We start from the raw sequence: 20,958 nt of genomic DNA, 5'->3' as shown, positions 1-20,958 counted from the left end.
AAGACAGTAAGGAGTAGAGAATCCATTGCATGTCTGTGCTTGGGCAGCTGAGGAAGAGGAGCATGGGGAGATGTCGTGCTGCATTTGGGAAAGATGGGTCTGTGTCTGCTGTAGTGTGTGCAGCAGATCATTTGTTATCACATTAATATAGCTGTAATTTCTACTTTGTTGAATGCCTTGGATGTAAATTCCCTTCCCCTCTTTTACCATATCCACACAGACTAAGTAGATGTAATTAGAAATAAAAAAGTATTAAAAAATGCCACATGTTTTACAAGACATTGCAAACATCTTAACAAAAGAGAATGAAAGCAAAACTGAAAATTCTGCTTGTCTCATAAATTATGTGATCAGGTCTTTGAACAAGGCCTACAGGACTGTAAAAAAGTTGAGTAATCATCAGTACAGAAAACGGGTGAGTCATAACTCATATTAAAATTAAATACAATCAATCACTTAAATTTTTCAGAAGTGTGCACTGATTCAAAGCGTGTACAAACAGGTTTAATTTGTATTTGGAACAGAGAGTGCTTGAGAGCCCAAGTTAACTCTGCCCTAAAGATGAAACTTCTAAGGTTTTAGAATTACTGCTCTGTGTTTTACGCTTGAAATATTTGCAAGCTTAACTATGTTAGGCATATGGAAAATACAACTCCCCTACACTGCATGGATTACTCCTGGATTAAACTCTTCCCTGCTTAGGCTACTGGCTCTCTAGGATAGCTATACCAGAGTGTTCATGTTGCAAATCATCCCCCATATGAATGAAGTATCTTTGATCCACCTTAATTTGAACAAGGATCCTTTTTTTCCCGTCTCTGTTCAAACTAGAGTTTTTGAGTGCTGAACCAGAATGAAGGTTTGTACTATTAAAGCCCCTAGCTCTGCTGCTTTGTCTTAAGGAATCATTAATAGAACATATTAGGCATGCATTAAATGTAACTTTCTCCTTTGTCCCTGACATGCTGTATCTGTTATTTTACACAGTACTGCTGATGCCCTGACCTGTAGCTGGGTCTCCAAGATACAGCTAAAACAAGTATTAAAGAGCATTTTTCCACATCTCTGCAAATGCTTTAAATGGGAAGAATTTACATAGTGGAAAAATAGGTTTCACACCCAGTTTTGAATACTCTTTACAGAGTGTAAAATGCACTTGGTTAAGCTCTTAAAATCACATGGGAGCATTGATTATAAGTCTGAGTACCAACACACGGACAGAAGCTTAGAAAAAACAGTGCTGCATCTGTTTCACTGTCATGTGAGAGATCTAAGACCTGAATGTAAAAATTCAGTAATGCAAACAGACCTTTCTGCCTGAGCAGGGGACCACTAAAATCACAAGTCTCCTCATAATAAATATAGGTATCGGTCTGTGCAGATGCATTTTTGAGATGCTCTGAGAGCGACTATTAACTCAAAAATACTTACCACACTCTTACCTACACCTCACTGCGTTGCTTCATAAATCTAACAGATGGAGAACTTGAGGCCCAAGGAGACTGTGGTCCAGATTTTTGCCAAGGTATATACAATTCAATTTGCATTACGGGTTTAGAGCTCTGTCTTTGGAGATCTGGGTGCCTTTGAAGCATCTAACACTTAAGTATTTTAGTTGAAGTTCAGACAATACAAAACAACATTAAGAAGCTAGGTTTTCCAAATCTTAAGCTAGGATTCTGAGTACTCCTTGATACTTTTGATTACCCGACATTTCTTATGTTACTGTGTATTTGCTTTCGACTCACTCCTCTGGTTTTCTATAATGGTCTCCTTGTAGTACAACAGAAGAAGAGTACAAATTTTCTAATTTTTTTTTTTTATTTACAAAACCATAGTTGAACAATCACGTAAGTTTTCACTGTTCATGTCTTCATCCAGTGTCTGCGACAGCCAATGTGAAGACGTTTGCAGACTTTAACAGGCAGTTGTTCAAGCTCTTACTGATATTAATGAGCAGTGGCTCCAGTGGTCCACCTCTAAATTCAGTGGGAATGCAATTTTAATTATGGTTCTTTGCCATACCAAATATCATTTTAGGCTGTCAGAGGTTAGATGTCACTTTTATTTGATGTGGATTTGTAACGTTTTTATTGAAGACTTGCAGACCTGATGGAAGAACATCAAAAAGAGTTAGCAACAATAGAGTCTATTGACTCAGGAGCTGTCTACACTTTAGCTTTGAAGACCCATGTTGGAATGTCTGTGCAAACATTCAGATACTTCGCTGGATGGTGTGACAAAATTCAGGCAAGTGAATACATAAAGGAAATAATCAATGGAAGTGCTTCTCTACTGTACACTATTTTTTTTTTCCTGACAGTGCCAAAAAGCTGTGTTAGCAAAGGTAATCGAGGAATCAAAAAATAAAGCAAAATTAGGATTTTATCTAAAATGTGTCTCCCTGGCAATACAAAAGGACAGTCTGCTTCCGACTGGGGAATATGGGTTTGGAATATGACTCTAAATATCTAAGAAATCAGTTGAGGTGTCGCAGTGTATCTGCATGCTTAGTCAGCTCTTGATTATTCATGGAGCAGAATGTTGTTGTGGTCATGATGCAAGTAAGTGCAGATACTCATGTGCTGTGTTACATTCTGACCAAGGCTGGTGAGTTTGCTTGATGACACAGCACGTGCCACAGGTTCAACAGCATTTCCTCAAATATCCGTAAGTCCCACAATCAAGAAAACTATTCACTTTTTTTTTTTTTGTCCATCAGACCCTCACTTATGTTCTTGCATACTTTTGTTATCTATGCTTTTATTTCATCCAACTGAAAATCAGGAGTTGACTACAGTATCCAAAGTAGGAAATCATACAGTAGAAGTATCTTTGCCCCTTTCTCTGGTGCAAAAATGTTTCTGGTTTTGAAGCCTACTCTGTGGCTTTCCAAAACATCCTTAAATGGCAAATATACTTGTAATAAAAATGAAGAACAATACCAAGATTTGTCCCTCCTCTATCTTTCAGGGTGCTACAATTCCAATTAACCAGGCCCGGCCAAACCATAATCTTACATTCACCAAGAAGGAGCCAATAGGGTAAGCATCGCATTTTTCTTCTTAGTGACACCCTTGACATACAGAAAAGCCATTCAAAAGCTGTCATTAAAAATTTTAATCTTCCCCTATTTTTCCCTACCTTAAGTGTCTGCGCAATTGTTATCCCCTGGAACTACCCACTGATGATGCTTGCATGGAAGAGTGCAGCATGCTTGGCTGCAGGCAACACACTTGTACTCAAGCCAGCTCAGGTAAAAACAAAAAGAAATGTACAGGTGGCTCAGGCCTTCCACTATTTCTTCAGGCAAAATAATTCAGGTAATCTGGTGGATTACACCCACAGGTTGACTGGTCATATGTACCCATAGGTTGACTATGTCATATGTTTTAAAGTACATGTATAATAATACAAATTGCCATGATACAGGGCACTGATTGTCTTCAATTCTGCTCTGATATGATTCTCATTTTCAAGAATGAAATCTTTTCTGCAAGAAGCCATCGCTTGTAATTTGTCAGTACTGTGGGAAGATTGATACTGTATCAAAATCAAGATGTATTGAATGTCAAAGATATGATCACACATTTAATTTAAATAGAAGGCCTAATCTAAATGTTTCTACTTAGGTCACACCTCTGACTTCCTTGAAGTTTGCTGAACTCTCAGCTAAAGCTGGATTTCCTAAGGGTGTTATAAATATTCTGCCTGGTTCAGGTAAAACTTCTACTAATCATCTTTCTGGGAAGAGTAGGTCATGTTAAAACTGGTGAACCAGCATTTTACCATTTGAAGACCTGTTACATAAGTGCATGTATCTTCACGGGTAGTAGGGTTGCATCTATGTCATACAGTGATTTCAAGTAACTCCAGAACAGAATTGGAAAAATCTGTGTGTCACCTGGCTCTAGCTAGTGGTGAGAGCTGTCAGTGTACACCCTTTACAAGATCGCACCAATAGCATGAACACTTTGCAAAAGAATGTATTCGAGAGAAACGTGTTTCACTTGATTGTAAAACTTCACTTTTTCTCCTAATCTTATCATCACTTGGAAGTATATAAATGTGATTCTGAGACCTAGAGCAAGCTGGTAAGATGTCTGTTGGTCAGTATAGGCAAGTCATAGTCTATACCATGTTACCTGATGTCACCATCTTCCTCTTTCCCCAGAGGAAGAAAAATGACAAAGTAAGTGTATGGGATAGGCGCTGTTTACAAACTAGATTATTCCATTGACAGTGGAATATTAGGAAGGAAGTTCTTTAGTACAGATAGATGGGGGGAATTTGGAGACACTAATGTGATCCAAGTTAACTAATGTGAGATTTTTCGTAGTCATATGAATAAAGCTGTAAATATAAATAAGGAAGTGATACTGTACTCAACTGACATATTGTTAGCGCTTTCTGTGTTACAGTGCTGCTGCTGGAGTAGGAAAAATTGCCTAGGTACTATCCAGTTAAGCTGTTTTCCTCACCCTGATAGGTGGCTTAGTGGGACAGCACCTGTCTGAACATCCAGATGTTCGCAAAGTTGGATTCACTGGTTCAACACCAACTGGTAAACAGATCATGAAGAGGTACTCTCAGCAAAAGATTCATAAATAAACACTGCTTAATCTAGTTCTGAAGTATCATATTAGCTATATTGCGCATTTAGCAATAATAGAAAAGCATAACTACATATGGTTGTCTACATTTATGTAGAAGTCTACTAAACCACTCTTGGAAAATAAAAGTTTATATATTTTAACTAGATATAATTCAAAGGAAATAGTGAAACTATTTAAAAGTTGTTTCTATATGATTATTTATGTTTTTTACAGTGCAGCCAGTAATCTGAAGAAAGTTTCTCTTGAACTTGGTGGTAAATCACCATTGATCATATTCAGTGACTGTGAACTTGACAGAGCTGTAAAAATGGTAAGGTTATTTCGAAGTAAAATATATTCAAATCCTTTGTGATACATCCTCATGGTATTGCAATATTCTTCTTGACTTGCCAAAAACTGCAGTACGGAGCCCTTGCATGAAAAATCATGCAATCTGTTAGAAGACAGACTCTTTTTCTACAGGTTGCTACTTTATGCCAGCACAATTAAACTATTCACGCTGCACCAAAAAGGCAGGGATCAGTACTATGAGAAAGATACATCAGAAAATAAAACAAAACAAAGAAATATAGCTGGGAAGTATTTTCACTAGTCAAATTAACGCATTAAAAATAATTTTTCAAAATCTGATACTAAAAAAAAAAAAGTGCTTAAAAAATTAAAGCCCAAAAGTGAGTTAAAATACGCATTGAGTTCCCTATTGCCATATAGTTCTTCACAATTGACCATCAATCATCGTAATCCATCTTGCCAACCAGCCATAATGTGTTTAAATTTCATAAATAAGATGTGCAAACGAGAAATGCAGTAGATTTTGGGAGCTTATTTCCTGCTCGGGTAATCTGATTCATCAAAATGACAGCAGATGCAGTTTGCTCACTAGGAAGCAAACAAAGGTCTTCCACACTGGATTCACCCAAAGTGCTACTTCTGTGAATTCGCTAAGCCAGCCTAAGCAGATACTGCTACCAGGAAGAAACTATTATACACTTCCCCATTTTTGGTGTGTCTTTTGGCAGGACAAGAGTCTGAGTGACTGCACAGTGAACTATATGTGGAAAATGGTAAAAGCTGAAACTTCACAGTCAGAGCACTCCTTGGCCCCACCACTTCTCAGCTGTAGACATTGGAGGGTGACACAGAGGTTGGCCTGAGCTACACCTGGCATTGATGGCTTTAAATGATTGTGAACCAGTGCTTTTTTTGCCACACACTCAACACTAGCATGTGATCCCAGTCATACCTACTGATGCCAGGACCCTAGGCCTTTGCAGCTGCCAGAAAACTACTTTTTAGGACTTTTACTTGTCCTGCTCTTCCTTCCCCCACCTCCCTACCCCCTGGAAAAACAAAAGCAGGTGTCAGTTCTCGGTAAATAAAAAGGAACAAACTGCATGGAGTCCTGAAATAAGAGGTTCTCTGCAGATTAGTGTTAGGTCATTTTCATCCAGTTACATGCAACCTTCAACACAAGCAGTATTCCTCAATGGATTAGCACAGTTTTATAATCACTGGTTGTGCTGCCAGCCCTCATCCCTGTGATGCTGAGGCGGGTGTTTCTGTGGGACGCTGATGGAAATGGAAAGAGCAGTTCATCCTGACCCATTTGTCTCCGTGGATGTGTGTTTGCCAGTTGCAAGATTAGTCTGCTTGTTGCAACGATGATGTCCCTTTACACAAAGCATTACGCTCTGAGGGTCACAAACACAATGCAGCCCAAGGGAACAGAATGAAAGGGAGACTGAACAAAAGGGTGCATATGAATATTAATACTTTTTTCCCTGTTCAGGGTATGGGAGCAGTATATTTCAACAAAGGAGAAAACTGCATTGCAGCTGGCAGGCTGTTTGTGGAAGAATCAATCCATGATGAATTTGTTAGAAGAGTGGTAAGATATTCAGGGACTAAAGTTTAAGCAGATACTTTACCATGGTACAAAGGGCCACCAGTTTTATAGACAGTTGCATTTCTTCTTTTTTTCACTTGTTTAGTTTCTCATTATTGCTTACAATAGGCAATGCTGCTTGTTGGGAACCTCTTACAGAGTTAAAAGGAAAGTACTGAAGGGAGATATTTTCATCAGTAATGCACAGAGAAATGACACTGAAACAGATATTGTACCTTCGGTGATAATTCATATTTGATTAGGAAAGTAAGATTAAAAAAATTATTGGACTTAGGTCAATGTGATTGAAGGCTTCTATGAAGTTTTAAAAAAGGCATATTGGAAGCGTAGCTAGAATAATACAAAGGTCATTATTAAAAATCCAATAGTCACCACACTGTACTACTTGAGAATTCATTTATTGAGATCAAGAACAGGAAAGCACTGTCATAACTCATTTACCACTGGTAAAAGCTAACGTTTTACATGCCTGTCTTAGTAGCAGAAGAGAATGAATACATGAAAACAGCATTAAAACTTTCAGAAGTAAACAGATTATCAAACATAAGACAAAATCTCATTTTAGAAAGGGAGGAGCATTCTGTCTTCTAAGAATCCAGCCCTTTCTTAGAGCCTAACTTCATAGCACAAAATATTAAGCATTCTGAATCACTGGTTGCTTTAACAACTATTTGCTACATTATGTAATTTCATTTTAATTGGGTAACCCATAGGTGGAAGAAATAAAAAAGATGAAAATTGGTGACCCACTTGATAGATCTACAGACCATGGTCCGCAAAATCACAAGGCACATTTGGAAAAGCTGCTGCAATATTGTGAAATTGGTGTAAAAGAAGGAGCCACTCTAGTGTATGGAGGAAGACAAGTATGTAGACCAGGTAAAATACTGCTCAGAGGTGTTTGGAATTTTTACACTTTAAACAAATGCCATCATGATTGTCTCTGCTGCATTATGTGAAGTAGTAATATCACGGGAACAGTAACAGGTAAGCCCAAGATACCTCTCGAGGCCTTCAAGTCTCTTATTAAGAGAAACTGTGCAACTAAACCATAATATATGAAAATGAATCAGAATCTAGTCTGTATGGGAAGCATTTGCTCATTTATTCCTGTTGTTTGTGAGGAATTAATGCTTTTTTTTTTTTTTTTTTTTTGGCAACACCCTTGAACTGTCAAGAGCCATAAGTATAATTGTATCTCTTTAGATCACAGTAACACTAAAGCCAACTGAGGAAACGACTAGCGGAGTCCGCATAAGGTGTTACTATCAAAAGCCTTCTTTGCTATATAAACAATATGTGTGCTAAGTTTAGTGGGTAGGCATGAAAGCAACATTTCCTCATGGACATCTGTCCTTTATCAATAATGGAGAAACATTTGCATCAGAGTTTCAAAATGTAATTATTGCATCCCTAAATAAAATGAAAGTGGAGATTCATAACTATATGAAACTGGCATAACAAAATTAAATGGGAAATCTTATGGAAGGGTGGCACATTCATTGAAAATCTCTAAAATTAATTTTACCCACTCAAACTGGAATACACTCACCAAGGTGTAGGTGACCGGGATCACTTGCATGTAACACCAGGACAGTTCTTGATTGGCAATGATGAGCTGGCTTTTGGACAGGTGTTTACACCTTTCAGAAATGAACAATCGTTATGAGGTGGTCCTTTGCCACAGAATTTTCTTTACGTCAGCATCCGTAAGTCTTAGGCAAAGTTGCTGCCCCTTGCAGTTTTTTTCCTCATTTAGAATATACAGATCTTTATGGCTACAGTCTCTTCTTGTCGGGTAACAAGAAAAACTGGCCTCTGTGACATGCTGTAACCTTGTCTTTCTGCTGTTAGAGTGCAGGGTCTTCCCTGAGAAGTCACCTGGGCTGTGGCATGCAGACCTGCTGGCGAACAGGCAGCACATGTTCTGATCAACACAGGCCATTCTTTTAACCTTTTTTCTGCTCTTTCTCAGGTGCTTACACACATGCATCTCTATTCATACTTCATTCACATAAATCTTGATATTTTCTGTTTCAAATCTCAATGTATCTATGACCTCAAAGTATGGAAAAGAGATGGCCTGGACAATACAAACCGTGAAGCATTTCTGCAACGCTTAAATGATGCTCTATCCTCTGTTTAGGTTTCTTCATGGAACCCACTGTTTTCACAGATGTTGAAGACCATATGTATATTGCCCAGGAAGAGTCCTTTGGTCCTGTGATGGTGATTTCTAAATTTAAAAATGGGTATGTTCTCCTCTGGTTACTGTTAGAAACTTTCTCATTTTCACTCTAAGTGTAGAAATTATAGCATACGTAGTAAGATTTTGTTAAATCTTGTAAGACCAGTCTGAATCCCTAGATCCTCTTCCAGCTAAATTCTGAGAAAATATGCTTTTTAGTAAGGGGTATCCTGCTCCGTGTTGATATAGAACTAATAGTATTAGTAGTGTGTGGCAGGATAGAATGCAACCGTAAGTGACAGTTCTTAAATAAGACTTAGTATTCAGTGAAATGTTTTTACTGAAGTTGCTGTGGTAATTGCAACAGCTTGATCAAGTTACAAAACATGTATTTTCCCAGTGGAATCGCTTATTTTATTCTGTCACAGAAGACTGCGTAGCATTGTTGTGAGTTGTGTAACATTGACACATTACTGTTGCAAGTGAAAATCCATCTGTATATTTTGTAGACTGCCAGTTTTAATAGCTTTCATTCCAAATCGTAAGAATTATTTTACACACAGATGGTTGAGATTAAAACCCTTTGTAGAAATTTTATATAACAATTTCCACCAGGTTTCATTTTCTGCAGTTTGATAATGCAGTTAAGAACCAGCCACATAGATAGCTGTTCACATCTATAAATTATGTGTGGTGATAATGGACTGTATTGACTTTTAAAAAGTTTTAAATTATTATGGATTTTTGAATCTATATGGAGATGAGATGCAAATAGAAAATAGCACTTGACATGGCTTGAAAAGTTGTGTCTTGATAGAAGTCTGAATTTCAGCATTTATTCTCCATTAACTTGTAAAGCAGGTCAAAATTTTAGCAAACTGATTCATAATCTGCTGCCAAGATCTGCTTTACAAGTGTTTTTTGTATTGCTCTAATCCCCACATGTACTGTAACTTAGCAAAGTTGGTATGCCTACTGCAATTTTGACATTTCTTTGTGGAGATCTTGACCGTTGAAATGTAAGGTTACAAGCTTTACAAGTTTGAAGCAAGAGTATGGATTTCCATAGATCTGTCAGATTGACGCTCAGATTAGGCCTTAAAAGCTAACTGGAGAAGAAAGAGCATGGGAAAAGGTGCTTGAAAAAACATTGCAGGTGGAAGGTAGCTAACACTTGTTTAGTTTACTTAGTTGCAGTAGAATAATTTCTTTCCCCTGTAGGGATGTTGATGGAGTGCTGCGCCGAGCAAATACTACAGAATACGGCTTGGCTTCAGGAGTTTTCACAAAAGACATAAACAAAGCCCTCTACATCAGTGAAAAGCTAGAAGCTGGAACAGTTTTTATTAACACATATAACAAAACTGATGTGGCAGCACCATTTGGTGGATTTAAGCAGTCTGGCTTTGGAAAAGATTTAGGTAAGTTTTTCTCTCCCTCCCTCATTTCTCATCTGACAGTCCAAATCGATGAAAAACCAACCCTACCTGTGTGCAGTTTATCTAATAAAACATGATCTACAGATGCATTCCCTGCATAGGATCACAGACTGGTTTGGGTTGGAAGGGACCTTAAAGATCATCTAGTTCCAACCCCCCTGCCCCGGGCAGGGCCCCCTTCCCCCAGCCCAGGGGGCTCCCAGCCCCGTCCAACCTGGCCTTGAACCCTTCCAGGGAGGGGGCAGCCACAGCTGCTCTGGGCACCCTGGGCCAGCGCCTCACCCCCCGCACAGGGAAGAATTCCTTCCTTACATAATCCAAATCTACCCTCTTTCGGTTTAAAACCACTACCCCTTGTCCTACCACTACACTCCCTGATAGAGTCCCTCCCGAGCTTTCCTGTAGGCCCCCTTTAAGAAAGTACTAGAAGGCCACTGTAAGGTCTCCCCGGAGCCTTCCCTTCTCCAGGCTGAACCCCCCCAACTCTCTCAGCCTGGTCTCTCACAGGGGAGCTGCTCCAGCCCCCGAGCATCTTCATGGCCTCCTCTGGATACACTCAAGCAGGTCCATGTCCTTCTTACATTGGGCAGCCCAGAGCTGGGCCCAGCACTGAGCGTGGGGCCTCACACGAGCGGAGCAGAGGGGGAGAATCCCCTCCCTCAACCTGCTGGCCACACTTCTCTCCAGCCCAGGACACGGGTGGTTTCTGGGCTGCGAGCGTACGTGGCTGACCCACGGTCAGTTTTCCACCCACCAACATCCCCACGTCCCCCTCTGCAGGGCTGCTCTCATCCACTCGTCCCCCAGCCTGGGTTTGTGCTTGGGATTGCCCTGACCCATGTGCAGGACCCTGCACTGGGCCTCACTGAACTTCATGGGGTTTGTACGGGCCCACCTCTCCAGCCCATCAAGGTCTCTTTGGAAGGCACCCCTTCCCTCCAGCGTGCCAGCCACAGCACACAGCATCTCCTACATTCCTCCAATTACAGCAGTCTAGTTCCTCTCCCATCCCTACATTACTCCTGTCTCAATAACTCCAATTCATCACTTCCTGTATATTTGCTAAATAGTGCTACAGAATATGTGTGCTGTAGCAGTGTCTCCAACTCCTCTCAGACCAGGCAAATTACAGCTTGTCCAGAGCTGTCCAGGCTACAAAATGCTGTCAAGCAGCAAAGGTACTGGCCAAAATCTTCTTTCCCTCACAAAGAACGCTAATTTAGGTTTCTCCTCTAAACTTGTAAGGGCATGGGAAACCTTTTTTTTGCCTTAAAATGTCATCAAAATTTGCTGACAGCCACAGAGAAAGAGGCATTAAAAAAATGTTTTCTTTTCAAAACCAGTTTTTTAAAAAAATGTTTAGTTTGTCAAAGAAACTTTACACGTCTGGACAGATCAAGCCTCGTGGCAAAGAAAAATGAAAGAACGAACATTTTCAGTGACACAACAGATCTTTGCCTTTGGAATCTCTAGCAAGCATCAGACATTTCCTGAAACTAAAATGAGTAAAAGTATCAGGAAAAAAAGATTACCGATTTTTACACAGCTTCTTTACCAAGGAACTTTAACAGGGGCAAACCAAAGCTCCTCAATTCAACTATGAGCCCCCCGTGGCCATCTAAAGACCGTCACTGCTTCAGTCCCACCCAGGTGGCTGCTTGTTAGATTCCAGCTCCTTTTTCTTTCCACATCTGTCGGGTTTGGCCTCTTCTAGTAAAACTTGTCCTGTAAATCTCAGCGGGAGGGTAAGTTAATTAGTTTCCATTGTTCCTTAAGGACTCAAATATTGGCTAAAGCATTTTATATTTTTTCTTAATAATACAGTTAGTCTCTGACAACATTCTTTCATTTAGCTGATCTTCTAACTGCTGCATATCGTGCTTGTACAGGTGAAGAAGCTCTTCATGAATATCTCAGAACTAAGACTATCACTGTGGAATATTAAAGTAACAGCTTCACTTGGAAAGTAAAGTTTTGGCGGAGTTTGAATCTTAATGACTCCATGAAGCACCTCATGCCCAGGATATGCTGTCTGCTATGCTACAAGCAAAACAAACAAACAAAACAAACAAACAAAAAAAAAAGGGAAACAAAACACCCATTCCATGGATAAGTTTCTACAAATCAGGTCTAAATTTTAGTCTGACAGATATAAGCTTTTGGAAATTAACCTGTTATTTAAATTATGCAGCAGCAGCAGTTGTTAGCACAATTTCCACCCCCCCCAACATGATTTCATTTATTTTTTAAAATACAGCTGAAAAGAGTTCTTGAATGCCTACTTATTTGTGTGAAAATAATATTTACACAATCATTTAAAATCCTTTGTTATTAGGCTTCTCTTCAAGTTGAGCTAAAATACACTGATTATGCCATTAGTGATATAAGCCAGAGTTCGAGTTTTACAGTAGCAATTGAGCATTCTGCTCTGGTGATTCTTCAGCAGTACAGAAAACCTTTGTGCCATAAGAAGTAAATCAATGCAAGAAAGTGCACTTACTATGATCTTTGTATAGTATATACAGAGTTCAACATTGGTGTTAAACTATGCATATCAAGCTAAAGTTTCTGAAAATGTTTTCTATCTTTTTGTTGTTATGGAATGTGTGATCTGCCTGGAATTTGAAAGGTGGCTACATTAACAGATTAAAATCACTTTTTGTGTCTGTGCACATGGACTGTTACCACTGTTTTATACAGCATGATTGTTATTTTGTATTTCTACTTACTTTTTTTTTTATTAATCTACAGGAAAATACCTTGTAACATGTCTGAATTAAGATGTTGGCTTTCAAACTTTATTGCCTGTGAAGGAAATTTTCCATAGATCAAGACCATTTCTAAAAAACTAAACTTACTAAAACCACTTGCTCTTCTTAGAGCACAATTCCACCCAATGCTTAATCTGATCTGTGAGCTGCCATTAAAAGTATCAGTCCCATTCTTTGATTCCCATCCTTCCCCTTCACTAAAATATTTTGTGGTTTAATCAGTTAACAGTAGTAAATCATGACCTCGTTCATTGTGAAAGAAAGACCAGAATCCTTGTTATTTCTTATCACAAATATTACAGATATTAAAACTGTAAGTATGGGATTCAAAAGAAATTCTGTAAATAATTGTAGGTTTCAAGTCACGACATTAAGTTTAATGTCTAAGAAATACAATATAGAAAAACTTTAATGGTGTAGAAAATACAAAGTTCCTTTAAGAAACAAACAATAACATCCAGGAGCATGACAGATACTTCTGAAATGCAAACCCATCTATGAAGTAAATACAACAGATCACTGTATTTGATCAATCTGATGTAAGTATGAATAAATTATACTTTCACTGATTTTGGCTTCACAATTGTTTCAAGCTAAGCTAAGTTCAGGCCAGCTAAAAATTGACTTTTTATTCTGATGGCAGTGACAGTTGATAACAATGGGAAGGACAGAAATGTGGCAGGGAAAGTGGGAGATGAAGAGCATAGCTTAGAGTAACTGTAACACCAGAGAGGCAGACTCAGCTGTTTAAGTGCTGAGGGTATCTGCACTGCAGCCACAAACGTTCCAGATAAGAGCTAGGAAACTACCCATAAGGAGATGGAGCTCAGCGCAGGCATAGAGGGTAAGTAATCCTCTGCTGAACCCTCTCCTGAGGTATGGCTGTCCTTACCCATGCTAGCTCTCCTTGAAATGACCTTGGCCACTGCTTCAGTGTTCAACAGCTATTGTCATGAATGTAATGTAGACATACCTCTAGTGTACTTTAAGATAATGTTTAATATTGAAGACGTTGTACATAACACTTCACAGGACATGAAATATGAAAAACAAAGCTTTTTTCCTAGTTAACTCTATCCTGCCCTTGAAGCAAAAACTTCTTCTAGCACACTATAAAAATCTTTCTTCAACAAAGCAACAGAACAAGACTTTTAGCTAGTTCAAGTGCCCCAAATCCTAGTAGCTTTGTCTAACCTACTATGCAGTTCATTTCCATGCTGATCAGTGAATAAAACCATACTTAATTCTTCAGAAATCCAGCCTGTCTCAGTCATGAGTGGATCCTGAATTCTCCACCATGTAAACTATAGCATTTCTCATGATCCTGAGGGATGCTACATTAGGAAACAAGGTAGTTTTAAGGGCCAAGTCTTCAAAGAAATAAAACACAAGTTGGGTTTCTTATTGGGTTGTTTGGGTTTTTTTTTTGTTTGTTTTTTTTTTTTTTTTTTTTTTTCCAAGTAAAATAAAATGGATTTACTCATTCACTCTGCTGTCCAAAATTTCTATTTTGCCCTTTTCTCCCTCTTGTTTAGGAAACTTAATGTTGTCTATTGTCACTTCATCAGTTATACAGTCATCTTCAGATTCAGAGTCATCTTCTGAAGTTAGTATCTCTTCATCTGTATCAGAATCACTCAGTTCAACTACAGCCACATTCTGGAAAAAAAAGACCTTAGTTAACACATTATGCATTTCTATACCACTTCTATCATTTGAGCAAAACATGAAGCAAACACACAAACCAGCCTATTCCGTAAGAAAACCACAATTAGAAAGACTTTTGGGTTCTCCTAGGATGATGACAAATATCACGAGCAGATTTCTAAATATTTACATTATCATTTGTATTGCCCTGTAGCAAATAAAAGGCCATTTTTATATCATTACCAAGAGAGAAATGAGTTGATAGATGAACTCAGTCTAAATCAGATATTTAAACTGACAAGCAAAAGGCATCAAAACTAAATTTTAGTAAAGAATTCAAATTAAACCATTTAGTGTATGAGCGGTCATGACATATATACAAACGTGTGCATACATATTTATTAATAGTTTATATCTTATAACCTAGGAGTGTTCACGGCACAACTACTGCAAAACAGCAAGTAGTTTAAACCACCAGGAAATCTTTTGAAGTAAAAGTGATCGTTTATTTCCATATCCAGAACCATGATTTTTGAGGTCTGTTTATCTATCTGAAAATACCTGTCTTAAACTGATAATCTTCACTTCAAAAACTTCCTGTATACAGCAAAGCAAAACACAGGACTATGAAATGCAAATAAGTTTCTTCAGTGAATTCCAAATAGGATTAAGCTATTAATCACTAGGTCTCCTGGCTTTTTTATTATAAAGCCAAGACACTTGTCGGACACTGTCACATGAAAAATCTTTTAAAAATTCCATCCGAGCCACCCATTCCACTTCAGCATATTAAAGCAAACAATTTTCATGATCACCTTTGTTTTCTCACTATTTATTTGGAATTCTTCAGCATATACCAGCGCTGGACAACCTATTGCATGTGGGCTGGATACAATCTACAGGAACTCTGAATTCAGCCAGTGGACGATAAATTGCTCTGACAGCTCACACACCAAATCCCAGGCTGCCTTATTTCTGCCTTCTATCTCGCGCATCTACAGGCCAGAAGGCACTTGTCTGGCATATGCACATATCACATCACCTTCATATTAAAACTTTCTCACATGAGCATGTGGTTGCAGCACTTCGGTTAAAAACAGAAAGAAAATATTGATGTGAATGTGAATAAATAGAAAATACCAGACATAAAGGATCACAACAAAACTAACAACTTTTCTAAACTCCAGTCCTACAGCCAGTCCTAAAAATACCTACAAAGCACAGCTGAAAGCCAGTTACTGCACTTAAACTAAAGCCTTCTGTTATGCCTTACACTGTCCAGTTTCTAAACCAAATTACCCGTGAGACATTTACAATACAATTTCTGACTGACTTTTGATTCAGAGTGCTGATTCAAAAGTATGTCTTATTCTGACCTTAAACTACCTCCCCAGTCATTAAATTCTGCAGGTGTAAAAACCAAGTACCAAATTTTAACCAAATAAGCATTTTTATTACATCTGTTTTGAATTTGCAGACTGTGGACTAAAATTGTAAAGACTTAGCCTTATCTAGCTCATTCTAAGATCAGAGAATTATTTTAATCACATCTAAATTTACTTTGTAAAATAAAACAATATACTATTTACCATTTCTATAACTTTTTCTGTTGCAGTGTCTAGATTTTCAATATCAAACTGATGAGCTGGTGCTGTTACCATTTTTCTTTTTAGCTCATCATTTGCATGGGCCATCTGTGGTAAAAAGCTCTGTACTCGGTCCAAAACTGAAAAATAAATAATCACATGTATATATACAAACAGATACACATTAGTTTATACATTTATACCTCTGAAATCTGAGCATTTAAACAGATTCCATTTCAACTGTAGCTTCCAGGTAACATATTTAAGATGTTTTAGGAGGAAGATTTATTACAGTATTCAATTGCCCAAGACATAAACAGCAAAAAACTATCAAATCTATTGGTCAGCATGTGGCACAGGAAGAATTCACTTCAACAGTTCTATTATGATTCTTAAAACAAAATGTGACTATTTTACAAAAAACTTGCTTGCAAGTTCCATACATATTGAGTGTCGTCTTGAGAAACTTCCACATCCATATTATCTCCAATGGAAATATAATTATGCTCTCCTTTCTTTCCTATTTAAGTATAGACTGCAGGTCTCAAAGAAGATGGAAAAATTAGCTGTAGCAGAGATGCCACAGATGTCATGCTACACTAAAGAAAGTTCAACGTAATTATCAAAAGGGGCTCTGAAATTCGGGCGGTGGGAGAGAGATGGATGCTCTAGGCTTTAGTATAAAGCACTTAATCCTCTACAGAAATATCCCTCAGTGGGACTTCCCAACAATTTTAAGAGAATCACTGTTATTAGGAGAACCACGCCCATTTCCCTTCCATGGAGGAAAGGAAGATCTTCACCTGCCTCCAGAGTTTCTTCAAATAATCTTTGTCCCACACACACAGATGAGCCCATCACCAGTTTTCATTATCTGGAAAGTAAGAAGTAGTATTCCGAGCGAGCTCCACAGCAGTTGAATGGGTATAACCTACCTTTGAAAAGCTCATCTTTGTAGAGACTTTTATCCAAGAAAGAACTCAATATAACAAATTGTTTTTTCTATTACTTTTTAAATCTCAGCTCAATCACAAAATAAAAATACAACTGTCTGACAGGAGTCCATTTTAAATTAAATGCTTTTATACACCAAATATTTTATACTGAGAAATTACTTCTGAGAAGAGATAAGAAGCCCAGATCAGCAAGAAAGCAAATAGTTTATACTGGAAAAGAACAATCTGAGAACAAATAACTTTGGTATGTTTTCATGAAGAGAAAAACTGAAGATACACTGCTTTCAAATAACATTTTTTACACTATGTCTTCTTATGTACAGAGTTACACTGAAGAGAGTGTTAGTAATCTGTATGTAGCTTTGTCTAAGAAGGAACATAGCCTAATGAAAGAAAAAAAAAAGTTTTCTTAATGCATTCAGATCAATTTGTTACAAATGAATGGTTATATGATTTGGCTTAATAATTTTGCCAGCACATTTATTAAAGTTCTGAAAGTGATCTACGTAACTTGCATCAATCTGAAAGCAGCTGACTGAACAACGACCAAAGGTACAACCTGGCAAATTCACTATAAGCAAAGAGCACAACTATTTCTGCAAGAACTAAGTCCCTAAAACTTACAGCTATAATGCCTAGCATTGCAAAAATCTAGCTTTGCAGAAGCAGCAGTTACACGATTAAACTGTGGGGTGTGCAGCTGCAGCACCTAGCACCAGTAGGAACAGAACACAAAACCTTCTCCCTTTATTTAACTCCCTTCACAAGGAAAGCAAAAGTTACGTCAAAGGTGATGCCTACTACTTGACACTATTCCAATACCAAGTCCTACTTACCATCACTCCTTGGCATCCTAACTGTCTGTAAAGTTGTGGCCTTCTTGCTGCTACATTTTGAACTAATCAACAAAGTTTCTTCCAGCCCTAGAAACAAACAAGTATTTGAATGCTTACCTGTGTCAACCGAAAATGTCACATTTTAGCTGTGAGGCATTCTTCTTGATGCTACTTTTCCACCTTTCTACAACATGACTGAACATGAGGATTCAACTACCTCTGTCTCCAGGAATTCCACTCTGCTTTCCTGCAAATACTGTTTCTTGATGCCTGTTTAGGGTGGCCATCTCAGTATTTCTGTACATAGTAGGCAGTGAATGTCTAGAACTTGCTCCCACAAGAAGCTGTGAAAGCAGATGGACCAGCAGGTTCAACACGAAATTCAGGGCAGCAGAGTCATGACCAGATGCTAAAAGGACTGAGCAGGAATGTACGCCCTAGCACCCCTACCCCTACAGCTGCAGACACCAGGCAACTACAAGAATGGGGAGCACACAGTGCTTAAACTAACAAGTTTTCTATAATTATCACCTTCTACTGCAGCTGTCGAAGGAATGCTGGGCTGTACGGACCACTGGCCTGACCGAGCAGGTCACTTCTTACAGGCTCCCACTGTTTTTAAAGTCTTTTCTTAAAGGTTTCTTTGGAGACAGATAGCAACGCACAGAGAAACTACCTGCAGCAACCCACAGGCAAACACGGGTGGGAACAGCTAAGGCACGCTGGTTGCGCTAATTTACATCCCTCCTCTCACGTGTGTGACCGTGTGGTGGCAATCAGTGACAGCAGGCCACACCGTGCTGCTACCGACCTAAGTATTTGCAAAAACAGCACCCTAAAATCCAAATGATGTTGGGAAACTGCATTAATTAGACAAGCCAGGCTTTATCACCACCCGCACAGCCGTCAGCCCTTCACCACTGACTAAAAGGAAGCTTTATTTCACCCTTTTTTTTCGCGTCGTAGAAATGTTGTCACGACTGTCCGCAGTAACTTAACGTTTGTTTTGGGGGTTTCCCCCCCCCCGCCCCCGGAATTACCTCGCACCGCGCGCGCGAGAAGCGCCAGCGAGGGCAGTGCCGACAGCCCGGAAGCCCGACGAGCCCCCCCCCCCCCCCCCTCCCCTCGCGCAGCCCGAGGCCGGGCGCTCACAACGAGCCAGGCCGCGCCCCCGCTCCCCGGGAGCCGGCCGGGCTCAGCCCCGCAGCGCCGGTCCCGGCGGGCGGGCGGCCCAGCTCGGCTCGGAGAGCGGCGCCGCGCTTCTCGGCCGCGGGTCTCCCGCCGCCCGGCCCCGGCCCCGCTCCCCCCGGCCCGCGGAGGAGCCGCTCACCTCCTCGGCGCCCCACGGCCAGCAGCTCCCGAGAGGCGGCCGCTCCGCCGGGCCCCGCCATGGCCCCGCCGCACCGGAAGTGGCTGCGGGCCGGGCGCTCGCCCCTTCCCCCCCCCCCCCCCCCCCGCTGCGCCACAGCGCCCCCTGGAGGGCGGGAGGAGCAGAGGCGCCCCGGAACAGACACAGGCGCTGACATGCGTGTAAATCTGGGGCTAACGGCGCAGAAATGAAAATAATTCACGTTACAAAGGAAAAAATAAAATAAAATCTTTATGCAACGATTTGGCGTGAAAGTCCGTCCCATCACCTGGAGAGAAATGTGAGTACGGAACTAAGCTGCAAGCAGTTACCATTACTTGAACGCCTGCCAGCAGCTGCTCTGCTATGAAAACTTGCCCATTTTCATTGTCAGAAGTTGACAAATGCACCTAAGCCTAAATTGCAGACCCTGAGGGAATTTTAATTATCTTTCGGAAAAGAAACTCGTACAACTTTCAAGTTCAGTTGACACTGGTCAACCAGCTATTCAGTATTTCTTCTGCAGTTTCTGTCCTTGTGTATAATCTACTGTGAAAACTGTAAAGAGAGAACTAAATGGTTTGTAAGAGATGAGATGGGAAGTTCATGCCAAAATGAGAAAAAGTAGTAACCAGGTGTTTATATGCCATCATTGCAAAGAACACGAGAAAAAAAAAAAACAAAAAAAAACCAAACAACCAACCCGAAAACCACCCCAAAATCCCACAGATCCCAGTATCTTAGACTTAACAAGTACAAAGGAGTAAGAAGCAAACCTTTTGCAAGGCCTCAAGCAAGAGACTGCACTGCTGTTTTCCTGAGAGAGAGAGACTGGCCCAAGCTGGCCCAAACCCAAACCCAAACCCAAGCCCAAACCCAAACCCAAACCCAAACCCAAGCCCAAACCCAAGCCCAAACCCAAACCCAAACCCAAGCCCAGCTCTGCCGTGTTTCCAGGCCGCCCACAGCGCCAGGCACATTCCACGGCGCTGCCTGCCTGGTTTGCACCTTCCTACCCAACTGTGATTCAGGAATCTGGTTTCCCACAAAAAACTTATTGCTGGCTTTGGTGACTGAAAAATTTCGAGGACTGAGGTTTTTTGCCTGGGGCCACAAAAAGTGAGTCTTTCTGCAATTGCACACCGCCCAAAATAACAGAGCATGAAACCTGAATAACATTTTTCGTCCATGGGTATTATGTGATTTCAGTGGAGGGAGGGGCAGAATACTGTCAGGGAACCTCCAATAGGGAGCAATGAAATGATTGCCCAAGATCACCAGACAAGCAATTACAAAAGCCAGAAATAGCACCCTCAGGTGCCATTCCCAAACCTCTGGTTTATAGTCTCACCTGTTGGCAACAGGCTGATGCGATCTTTATCTGATTAGCAAGGTGGCCCAACTATGTATCCACACTCTGTAATGTGAGCACACATGAGGAATGGATATTTAGGGTTGCTGTCAGGGTAGGGGAACAGCAGCATCCGTACCCCGAATTCCCAGTACATTCAGGCTTGAGACAACACTCGCCACTGAAAGAATAGCTCTGAGGTTTGGGCTGCTTCATTCATTTAATGCAGTATCAACTGAGAGTTCAGGCTGATGCTGTGTCTTTCTCTATTGCAGTGCAGATTGTTTTGGCCCCGGTCCTGCAAATACTGCGCT

The 20,958-nt window shown here is 40.1% G+C and overlaps 2 protein-coding genes across 3 annotated transcripts in view; one reads left to right on the top strand and one right to left on the bottom strand.

The window, feature by feature from the left end:
• ALDH1L2 (aldehyde dehydrogenase 1 family member L2) overlaps positions 1-14,377 on the top strand; it is a 37,958-nt gene extending 23,581 nt beyond the window's left edge. Inside the window, exons 14-24 of the mRNA XM_042792528.1 lie at positions 2,100-2,250; positions 2,974-3,044; positions 3,151-3,256; positions 3,633-3,720; positions 4,490-4,583; positions 4,830-4,926; positions 6,406-6,504; positions 7,236-7,401; positions 8,669-8,774; positions 9,932-10,131; positions 12,039-14,377. Coding sequence (XP_042648462.1) covers positions 2,100-2,250; positions 2,974-3,044; positions 3,151-3,256; positions 3,633-3,720; positions 4,490-4,583; positions 4,830-4,926; positions 6,406-6,504; positions 7,236-7,401; positions 8,669-8,774; positions 9,932-10,131; positions 12,039-12,094 — 1,234 coding nt within the window. The 3' untranslated portion in view covers positions 12,095-14,377. The remainder of the gene's footprint in view (positions 1-2,099; positions 2,251-2,973; positions 3,045-3,150; positions 3,257-3,632; positions 3,721-4,489; positions 4,584-4,829; positions 4,927-6,405; positions 6,505-7,235; positions 7,402-8,668; positions 8,775-9,931; positions 10,132-12,038) is intronic.
• On the bottom strand, positions 13,902-19,362 carry NOPCHAP1 (NOP protein chaperone 1). 2 transcript variants are annotated; one of them, XM_033008005.2, is made up of 4 exons: positions 19,276-19,362; positions 17,946-18,032; positions 16,157-16,293; positions 13,902-14,579 (listed from the first exon to the last, which is right to left on the bottom strand). In XM_033008005.2, exons 1-4 carry the CDS (start codon positions 19,334-19,336, stop codon positions 14,397-14,399), a joined length of 468 nt encoding a protein of 155 aa, XP_032863896.2. In that variant the 5' UTR covers positions 19,337-19,362; the 3' UTR covers positions 13,902-14,396. The 2 variants fall into 2 exon arrangements, with proteins under 2 accessions (XP_032863896.2, XP_042648463.1); XM_042792529.1 differs by lacking the exon at positions 17,946-18,032 and having other exon boundaries at positions 19,276-19,351.
• Positions 19,363-20,958: the final 1,596 nt, after the last annotated feature.

Source organism: Tyto alba, unplaced genomic scaffold (genome assembly GCF_018691265.1).
Source record: "Tyto alba isolate M040663 unplaced genomic scaffold, T.alba_DEE_v4.0 Super-Scaffold_2, whole genome shotgun sequence".
Taxonomy (NCBI): domain Eukaryota; kingdom Metazoa; phylum Chordata; class Aves; order Strigiformes; family Tytonidae; genus Tyto; species Tyto alba.
Note: the sequence above shows the minus strand (reverse complement) of the source record. Positions and strands in the feature narration are given on the sequence as shown.

Coding starts and splice junctions, on each gene's coding strand:
- NOPCHAP1 (XM_033008005.2), bottom strand. CDS start 19,336: ATGGCGGGGCCCGGCGGAGCGGCCGCCTCTCGGGAGCTGCTGGCCGTG. Junction 18,033..19,275: donor GGCCGTGGGGCGCCGAGGAG/GTGAGCGGCTCC, acceptor GTTTGTTTCTAG/GGCTGGAAGAAACTTTGTTG. Junction 16,294..17,945: donor TAGGATGCCAAGGAGTGATG/GTAAGTAGGACT, acceptor TTTATTTTTCAG/TTTTGGACCGAGTACAGAGC.